The sequence below is a fragment of the Nestor notabilis genome, unplaced genomic scaffold (assembly GCF_000696875.1).
Source record: "Nestor notabilis isolate BGI_N333 unplaced genomic scaffold, ASM69687v1 scaffold7872, whole genome shotgun sequence".
Taxonomy (NCBI): domain Eukaryota; kingdom Metazoa; phylum Chordata; class Aves; order Psittaciformes; family Psittacidae; genus Nestor; species Nestor notabilis.
The window spans coordinates 29,183-39,389 of NW_009918679.1; the positions used below are offsets into that span (position 1 = coordinate 29,183).

Below are 10,207 nucleotides of genomic sequence, written 5' to 3' on the forward strand. Positions count from 1 at the left end.
TTGTTCCCTGGTGGTTTGGAAAGATTTCCAAATTCACATTGTCTGTCCTTGGACCCTAGAGCTCCAAGAGCTCCACAGGTTTCCATCTTCTGAGATGCTGGACATGCTGAAAACTGGCTTTGCAGGAATGTAGGGGATGGTCAGGATTTTATTGTAGGACTTCCTCTTGGAAGAAAGTACGACTCAGAATGTGAGTGAAAGATGGCAAGACTTTAGCAGTGTTGTGCAGCCATTCTCTTTGGTGTTCTTTTTTTGCTCACTAAAACTGGGGTTTCCTGTGAAGGCCAACTGAATTTATGCTATTATTTTCATGTCTGGGTTGGCTTTTTAATCTGAGGAAACTTAATAAAAAATTTCAGTGAACTTGCACTCAGTTGGAGAGTCTTGTAAACCTATAGGCAGTTAAGGTACTTAATGTAATGAAGGCAGTTGAAACTCAGCCGTTTTTTCAGGCCTAATTTCTCTGATATCGCAAATGCTTTAGACCTTCAGAACTTGAAAGAGATCAGTTTGTAGCTCTGTTTAGGAATGGAGTAATATTGATGCAAGCCTATACTGTAGAGGTAATTAGAAAACTATGGAAGAGCTTCTAGCATAATGGCTTATTTTTGTTCATTTGCCATGACAAAGACTCTCCAAAAGCATCCATGCAAGCCGAACTCATAGTTTTCAAGAGCTGTTCAATCTTATAGCAGTCTTACTGGAAGAAGGGAATGACTGAGATACTTAATGGTGGATTCATTGGGTACGTAATGTGGAAGTGCAAGAGCATTTTCCAGTTTCTTTTCAAAGCCTAGTGATCTTTATCATTTCCTAAAGCTGAGGATGCTGGTCTCAGGTGTGTTACATGGTATCCATGGTTAGAGTGCAATTTAAGAAGTACCTTTCCTGGTTAGTTAATCATTAGTTCTTATTATCATATTTGTAAAAAAACCCAACCACCTAATTGTGTTGCCATTTGTTATTCCTCATGAGAGACATGTCACAAATGCTCATTTTATTAGCAAAAGGACCTATAACTGTGCCCAGTTATTTTATGAGCTTATAATAGATACCAACTAATACTGCTGGAAGAGTATACTCAGGACAGTGTTGTTTAATATGTTTTTTCCATAAGCCTGTCTGGCTGGGATCAAGCCAAGCTTGGTTTTGCATTTAACAGTTTTTATAAATATTATATTAAAGAATGTCATAATGTTTGGTTTTTAAAATATCTCTAAGGAAATGGAGTAAGATATAGTAATTTCCATCAGTGTTTAATTTCCCAGTTGAAAAAGTTAACATCCCATGTGTCTCACAGTTATTGTGGTTCAGAAACAATGCAGCAATTATACTAGAAGAGATTAAAGATTATTGTCTATAAATATTTCTCCGGGTTGATAGGGATGGTTGCAATAGTGAATGTGCACATCTGTGCATCAAATTTTCAGTTTCCTCTTTGTCTACAAGATGCTTAAACTGCTTGCTCAAACACTGTATTGATGAATTGAATTGTATTTTTTCTTCATATTTGCTCTGTGAGACCTTTCATAATCCATGAGAATTTCTGTTTATCTTGCACTCTCTGTCTTTATAACCATCATGTAGGGAGTGCGGACGCCGTACCTCCAGTTATCTGCAATGCAGGAAGGAGATTATACGTTTCAGCTGACTGTCACAGACTCTGCGAGGCAGCGGTCCACAGCTGAGGTCACACTGATCGTACAGCCTGGTAAGTCAGCTGCAGGCATGTCTGGGTCCCTCAGGGGTGGTCAGCCTGGTGTCTTAGCACTGTCCTCGAATACATCATCTCCCTGCATTGCACCACTGAGATAACAGTCTGAATGTCCTGTGTCCCTGCCTCAAGGACTCTTCCACCTCCATTTTCTGTCAAAGCAAACATTTAAAACAAATGTAGAGTCATAGAAAGTCCAGGTGGTGATCCTGAGGGCTTACGCTGGCCCGACTATGTAATCCAACCTGCACAGGGATGTGATTGAGTGTCTATGTGAAAGTTAAAATGGGGCTCTTCTAACAGACTACAAAGTCTATTTTGCAAAGTTGGTCAGAGTATCAGTTAGTGCTTTGCACAGTTTCCTTATTGTTTTGCAGTTCTCCTTTGAGAATCCTTGTGTAGTTTGAATTCTCACTAGAACTGCATTGTACTTTCTAGGGAAAAGCATCAAGCAAGGAATTTTCAAAGGCTGCATTTTTCACACATTTGTTTAGATTTGGGAACTGAGCGATGAATGGGCCGAAATGGTCTGGGACTCATGAGATATTTTATGAAGATACACATTTTTTATTTTTTATTTTTTAGTTTTTAATTTTTTAATGTATTTGCCTATTGCATCCAAAGTGGCCTGTTCTGCCAATCTGAAGGTCTCGCATTGCAGCATGGGGCAACATTTTGTCTTCCTGTTGTTGCTTACATCTTTTTGTAGATGACCCCATCTGGGAAAACTTCACAGAAGGTTGTTTTTTTGGTTTTTTTTGTTCCCCCCCTCCCCCTACCTCTCGATAGGTCTCTCCCCCCCCCCCCCCCCAGTAAATGTGGGAAAATCAAGAATGTGAACTGGAAGTACAGCTTATGGTGGTGTCTTTTAGACCTATCGTAGTGTGGAACTAGAAATATGCTATTGCTGAAGTCAGGTCTAAGGGTAAATAAATATTCAGGAAAACAGCAGCATTATTAGTTTTACCATGCCACAAAAGCATAGGTTGAAAACAGAATAATAGGTTATATGTGTCTGCACTAAATCTGCAGAGGCCAGTATCTTCTTCAAGGGCAGAGGCCCATATTTGTATTGGTGGTTTTGAAGTAGTAGTGGAACCAGTAAATACCCCACTACTCTTGTTACAAAACATTTCATATGATGCATTGAGCACAGTGGAGAATTTTGGGCGCATGTACTTTCAGATATGACTGTAAGGAAAGGGAAGTATTTGCTGTGGGATTTGGCTTGTTGCAGAGCTGGTCTCACCCACCTAGTATTTTCTGCTGGCTTGTGCACATTATACTTGTGATTAGTACCTTTGAGCCAATATATCAAATCTGTAATATATTCTGTGTAAAATCTTTGTTATGATTGGCAGTCCGTGCCAGTAACTACCTAGAAAATGTCATACACTAAGTATTATTTTTTACAGAAAATAATAGTCCTCCAGTAGCAGTGGCTGGCCCTGACAAGGAATTGACCTTCCCAGTAGAAAGCACTACACTGGATGGAAGCAAAAGCCAGGATGATCAAGGCATTGTCTTCTATCACTGGGAAAATATCAGGTATCTAGAGATTTTATGAATCTCCAGTAGAATAAAGAACAAAGTGAAGGTGATTGGGTGCCAGAACCTCTTACGTCATTGTGTTGGGTGATAGACTGTTGGAGAACTGCTTTGAGGATGTTCCTGCTCAGGTGGTACTAGGGTGATATGAATTTTAAGTTTATCTTAGGCAGAGATAGCATAAACTTTCCATGTTTTGCAATGTGTCATTTTGAGGCTTACTGTTGTAAAGTTAAGCAAAAATGACAGGAACTTCCATGTGTCCTGTTAGAAAGCATCTAACAGGTTTGGGTATCCTCCTGCAATATACAAAGTTTTCCCATCAGTGCTTAGAACTAGGATTTCTCAGTGACTTGTTCGTTGAATAATAAATTGACAATCTGTTAAACCTGAGCTTTCGATAGTAGGTGACACTCTTGAATGATGATTGAAAATGTTTTACAAAAGTTTAATTGTACGCTTATGTGCAAAACTAATTGATCCTTAATAAAAGGACAAGGTATTAGCTCATGCATGGTACAGGAAAAGGTGTGTTTGGCAGCCTGTACATATTGTGAGTGGCTCTTAAAGCAACTATGTTTGTATGGTCCCATGAGATAGCACAGTGGGGAGGTTGAACTGGAGTGTATTTTCTACTCTTCTAATAAATGGGTATGGAATGCTCAGGTGCTTTGATTGTCTTGAAAAAAAATGGATTTATTAATTCTCTGAACTAAACTCATGTCTCATAGTTCTTTAATCACCAGTGCTTACAAGGGGCAATAAAACTACAATATACGTAAAAGCAAATGGCATGATCAACGCTACTGAAAGAACAAATTATTTTTTTCTTTTTAAATTTTCTGTTTTCTGGGATGCTTTGTTTCAGTGGACCAAGCTCTGTACAGATGGAAAATGGTGACAAAGCAATAGCAACTGTGACTGGTCTTCAGGTTGGTACCTATCGCTTCAGGCTGACCGTGAAGGACCAACAGGGCTTAAGCAGTGCATCTGTGCTATCTATTACTGTGAAGGAAGGTAAGCCTAGTTGCTGCTTCTTAGAATACAGTAGGCAACTTGGCAGTTAATTTAATCACTGACAGAATATATTTGGTTGTCATGTTTCAAGGGTATTCAGGAAGAGTTAACTGCTATTTTGTGGTAAAGTGTATTGTGGGTGACTGGTAGCATTAACTTCACTTACTGCAAGCTTTTTTAAAGTTAAATATATGCAGAATTAGTTGTCATAAGAATGCTCCAAAATACTATTTTTTACCATGGTGTGTCTATTACATTGAGAATAAAATGGAAACATTGTTTTAAAGTTAAGCTTTGAGCACAAAAACAATTTTACTGTGGGTATTAAGTAACATGTAAGAAGTGAGGTCTCGGAGTATATCAATTTCCACTTAAAAACTTAACATTAAAACACCTGTATTTATTTGGGGTTTTTGATATAGGTAAGCTGTTGCTATGGTGGGTTTGGTTTTTTTTCCCTCTTTTTTTTTTTTTTTTTTTGTTGTTGTTTTTTTGTGGGGTTTTTTGTTTTTTTGTTTTGTTTTGTTTTTTCCCCTCCCAACAAGCATGCTGTAGAATAATACCTATTGTACAAGATCACAGAATCACCCAGGTTGGAAAAGACCTTTTAAGGTCATCAAGTCCAACCGTTAACTTAGCACTGCCAAATCCACCACTAAACCAATCCCTAAGTGCCAGGTCTACACATCTTTTAAATACCTCCAAGGGTGGCTGACAACCCTTTTGGTGTATAAGTTGGTTTTTGTGGGTTTTGGTTTGGTTTTTTTTTTTTTTCTTTCATATCCAGTCTAAACCTCCACTGGCAGAATTTGAGGCCATTTCCTAGCACTTGCCACTTGAGAAGATGAGGTTGACACCCACCTCGCTACAGCTTCCTATAAGATAGTTGTAGAGAGGATAAGTTCTCCTTTGAGCCTCCTTTTCTTCCAGCTAAACAATCCCAGTTTCCTCATCCACTTCTCATAAGACTTGTGCTCTAGACCCTTCACCAGCTTCATTCCTCTGACAGAGGTGCAGTAGGGTACTCCTCACAGATTTCATCACTTTGATTTATGTTGCATTCATAAATTTGCAGGTGGTGATAATCCAACCATCTTTTGCCTCATATTATTCCTTATGGAGCAATCTCCATAGGCCTATACCTCCTTCTAAAGAAGGTGGCATAATACATTTCATATCTTGTTTGTTCAAGTGCTTGGCTTTCTGTTGCATACCTTGTTTTTTTTCTTGAGGGGAGTGATGTACTCTGGCTCTGCAAGTATGTTACCTATAACATATATGAAATGATAATAAAGCTGTGTTAGAATCTTAGCTGCTGACTTCTTGAAAATGGAGTAGAGGGATGAATCACCTTCCTTGACCTGCTGGCCATGCTCCTTTTGATGCAGCCCAGGACACGGTTGGCTTTCTGGGCTGAAAGTGCACTGCCAGGTTATGTTGAGCTTCTTATCAACCAACACCCCCAAGTCTTTCTTCAGGGGTGCTCTCGGTACTGTCTCCACCCAGTCTGTACTGATGCTTGGGATTGCTCCAACCCAGGTGCATCTTGGAGAAGAGAGACTCAGTTTTACCCATGTGCATCACTGATTTAACTGTTTTAGAGTTTCAGTTAGGCGTTTAGTCAGAAATACATGGCAACAGCTCTGCCCAAATGTGTCTCACGGTTTCATTCACACTGTGAAGTGCAGTCACAGTATGTGCTGACAACAGTCACAGGTTCAATATTAAAAATATTCAGTGGTCCAGTAGCCAAGTTTAATCAACTGGTTTATTTGGAAGAGACAAGATTGTCACTTGTACCACAGAGAACTCTATGCTTTTCTAGAGAACATTCACAGCCAATGCCCTGGAGATCTGTCCAGAATTTAATTATTTATGTCCAATTTAATATTCAGACTGGTAAGGTATTTCACTCAGTGTCACAGCTTCCTGGAGCTCTGTTTTATCAGTTGTGTTTTAAACAAAATTCAGTGATGTCTGGGTTCTGGGAAGAGAATATGTTCATGTTTCTTTATTGTTTTTTGGCTGTACTCCCAATGCGTGCCTTAATTTCAGTGCTAGTGGTAAGCAAAAAGCATTTGGGAACTGGGTTTACTCTAAGTTTCCTGATTAACATTTGCCTATGTGAGGATACAAGACTTTACACAAGCTTCTATTAGGTTATAAGTGATTCTCAAAATGGGAAGAGGCCAGCATAGTGATCTCGTACGGGGCTGTGCTTCTAAATAGGCAGAAAATCTTTTTGCTTGACTGAGATCTGATGCTTAAGATACTGTGAGACTGTAAGTAGAGCACCCCACAATGCTTTCTGAAAAAGACCTTTTTGGGTAGTACCTCTTACTGGTATTTTCCTCATGGTGCAGCTCTGCTTTTGTCAGGTTGTAATAATCCTGGAGCCAAATTCTGTATGCCCACTCATCCTTTCCCTGTACCTTTTAAACAAGATTCTGTTGTTATTGCCTGTAATCCTTGGGTAAAGAATTGCAGTGTGGGTGTATTGGCAATGGCATGTCACATTTTGCATGTTTTGAAAGCAAATCCTTCTCCTCCACTATTTCTATGGCTAGAAAACAACAGTCCACCCCGGGCGCATGCTGGTGGGAAACATATTCTAGTGCTTCCAAATAACTCTGTTACCTTGGATGGCTCAAGGTCTGCTGATGACCAGGGGATCGTGTCATATTTGTGGATTCGGGATGGTCAAAGCCCAGCAGCTGGGGTAAGTTTCTTGAAGGTTGTACAAGTCAAATTGGTTCTTTGGTTATGCATGTAGCATTGCTGCAGGAGGGCAGGCAGGTATGACTCATAAAATGCTCTGAGGCATGGTGTCTGTTTCTGGTTTGTCTCCCCTGCTCTCTCTAATGATTTGGTTCAAGGAGCTTGTGATGTTTTCGGTACAGCAACAGAATATGGTGACTAAGTAAGAGGACTTCCAGCAGTGTGGAACTAGTTGGGAAAGACTTGAAACACAAGAATGAAGTTGTGTCTTTTTAGGAGTAATTGGTGATAGTACCAAGCTAATGTGGCTGAGAGAAACATCTTCTGAAATCCAAATACTCCAAAATCAAAAGGGTCTGAGAGAGCAAGAAGTACTGATAAAGACTAAGGAATTGTGTCTGGTACCAGGTGAGGTGAAACTTGCAGTTTAAGATAAAAATGGTGTTTGGGACTAGATCTGCAAACACCTTGCCTGGCAGACCACAGTGAATAGCTTGGGTCATTAGGGTAATGGAGTCTGTTAGTCTGCTCTTCGAGGTGGGCAGACAGCAAAAGTACCTCATGATAAAGTTTGTGTCAGCTACTGTAACTGCAGTAACTTCTTCTGCTTGTCTGCACAAAGCATTGTGTACAGCTCTTTGCAGTCAGGAAAACAGTGGCAAATTGGTAAGAACCAGGAAAGGAGAAACAGCAAAATGATAACAAAGATTCCAGAAGCAATTCACATGAGGGTATGAGAAAATTTGAAGAGCTTTAGCTGGCAGAAGTGATATCTGAAAATACATGGACTCCAAGGAAAGAAAGTAATTTGTGAGTGAAGAAAGTAGAACTAAGGATAGTAGAGTAAAATTGAGAAATAGTAATGTACCTGTCTCAGATTTTCGAGCAGATGAGTACTTGAGAATGTTTCTGCCTGGTTTGGGTTGGGGATATTTTTGTTTGGGTTGTGGTTTTGCTTTTGGTTTGGGTTTTTTTTTGTGTGTGTGGTTTTGGTTTGGGGTTTTTTGTGGGTTTTTTTTTTTGTTGTTGTTGTTGGTTTTAAAATACTGATACTGTGCAGACACCCTCATTAAGTGTCACTTCCAAATTTGTATTATTTTGCTATCAACTGTGGATAGGTCACATTTATCCCAAAAGCAAAGCAAGAACTCATACCGTCATACCAGATACCCTACTTGATAGTCACACCTGCAACTTTCTCTGAGGCTGTTATCATTCCAGTACTAATTTTTTTTCCAGGATGTGATCCATGGCTCAGACCATGAAGCAGTACTGCAGCTAACTAATCTGGTGGAAGGAACCTATACTTTTCACTTGAAAGTGACAGATGCTAAAGGAGACTCAGATGTTGATTCAGCAACTGTTGAAGTGCGGCCTGGTATGACAATTAAAAGGTCATCGATACGTTGTGAATACCTCATCTTTGTTCTCCTTTTCACTTATTTCAATGTCGACAAGATTCTCTCAAGTCAAAACATAAAGCAAATGGGTCTCTCCCTACCTTCTTCTGTTCTCTCAATAGGGTTGAGTGTGTTAGACATGTCAGGAATCTTAATTATCTTACTGGAAGCATAAATAAGTAAATATTATGCTTCCTAGTTAATATTTTCATTACGTTTCTGTTTCTTTTTCCTGGTTGTTAATCAGTTTGGGCAATAGAAAGAGATGGGAGCTAAACATTAAGTTTAGGTACAAATGCTGCCATTGTGTGTTTAATGGTTGAAAGTGTGTTTTTATGCTTGTTTTCCTTCTTTTCATCTCAAAGGACAAAAACCTCAAAGAATTTCAGGGTTTTTTAAATTGTCTTTTCATAGTTTTGGTATTAGTCATGTGCAGACTTATTTTTCAAATGCAGCATAAGTGCCTGTGTGCTGGAAGGATAAGTTGAGGTTTCAGGAAATGAGCCTGAAATCATGGGTCTGTTGGAGATTTCTTGTCTGGTTCCTGGAAAATAATTTTATTTCTGTTCCATGCTTTATTGTTGAATGTAGTCACAATAATTGGCTCAGGATTCTCATTGGATATTTGTGAAGCTTATTTTGTTTGCAAGGCATTCCAGAACTCCAAATTTTATTTAACAGAACCTTCAGTTTGTGAACGTAAACATATTTGGTATTTCTGAAGTTGACCATCCTCGTTTAGACTTGCTTACAGACTTGCATGCTACCATACGAGTCCATCTTTGCCTCCCATTTTTGTGGGTGGTAGCCAATAGTAGATAACTAGCAGATTCACCTAGTGCTTACCTCTGACCTTAAGAGGACAGCATTTAGGGGAACAGAAGTTGCTATTCTGCACAGAAATGTGTTAATGCTGAACAGAAGTACACACTGAAGTGCTTTCTTCCAACTGTTAAGCTGGGTTGCTATCTTAGACCCACCATGCTTGTTTCAGTACTTTTCGAAGAACACAAAAGGGTTGGGTTATAAGGGGTATGGGTCTTATGCAGGAAAATACAGTTGTCTTCAGTTAGTACTGAAATATTTTCCAGGCTCTGAAAGAATAGCATGTTCTCTTTTTTTCTGTCAGATCCCAAAAGAAATGGCCTGGTGGAGCTCATTCTGCAAGTTGGAGTGGGACAGCTGAGTGAACAGCAGAAGGACACTCTGGTGAGACAACTGGCTGTATTGCTGAATGTTTTGGATTCAGATATCAAAGTTCAGAAGATACAAGCCTACTCAGATATAAGGTACAAAGATAACCTGCTGTGCGAGGAAGATATGTGATTTTCATTGAATCATTCACAGCTCATAATTACTTGTAAAATAATCTTTTCTAAGATGACAAAAAAAGCTATACTTATAACTCTAAAAGGTGAATTTCTTCTGCTGTGGTAGAAAATTGATGAAGCTAGCTCTCTGGAGGCTCAGAACTGAAGTGTTTCGGTTTTGAAAAGATTAAAAGTTCTTTGTATAGTTTATTTATTCCTTTAAATAAAGCACATACATATATTTCAAGATCTTTGTTCCATACGCTGCTATTATTTTTCCCAAATGCTGGATGGAGTGACACAGACCTTCTTACGGTGAAGCAAGTATTGCTTATATTCAAAGTAAGGTTCCAGCTGTATGTGATCAAACCTGGTTTATTCCCCTCTTCTACTTTCTTGCTGGCTACCTCGCTCTTAAGTTCAGTTTTCTAAAGTTACTCAAACTGTTTCAGAGTGCTTTGGAACAGGTTCTAGATGCGAGTAGGGACAGAAGGGTATAA

The 10,207-nt window shown here is 39.2% G+C and overlaps 1 protein-coding gene across 2 annotated transcripts in view; it reads left to right on the plus strand.

Annotated features, from left to right (window-relative positions):
* The window catches only part of KIAA0319 (KIAA0319 ortholog), a 34,263-nt gene that overhangs the window by 17,259 nt on the left and 6,797 nt on the right, over positions 1-10,207 (plus strand). For both annotated transcript variants that reach the window (XM_010009840.1, XM_010009841.1), the window contains exons 10-15: positions 1,588-1,711; positions 3,130-3,262; positions 4,131-4,279; positions 6,847-6,998; positions 8,237-8,375; positions 9,527-9,686. In XM_010009840.1, coding sequence (XP_010008142.1) covers positions 1,588-1,711; positions 3,130-3,262; positions 4,131-4,279; positions 6,847-6,998; positions 8,237-8,375; positions 9,527-9,686 — 857 coding nt within the window. The remainder of the gene's footprint in view (positions 1-1,587; positions 1,712-3,129; positions 3,263-4,130; positions 4,280-6,846; positions 6,999-8,236; positions 8,376-9,526; positions 9,687-10,207) is intronic.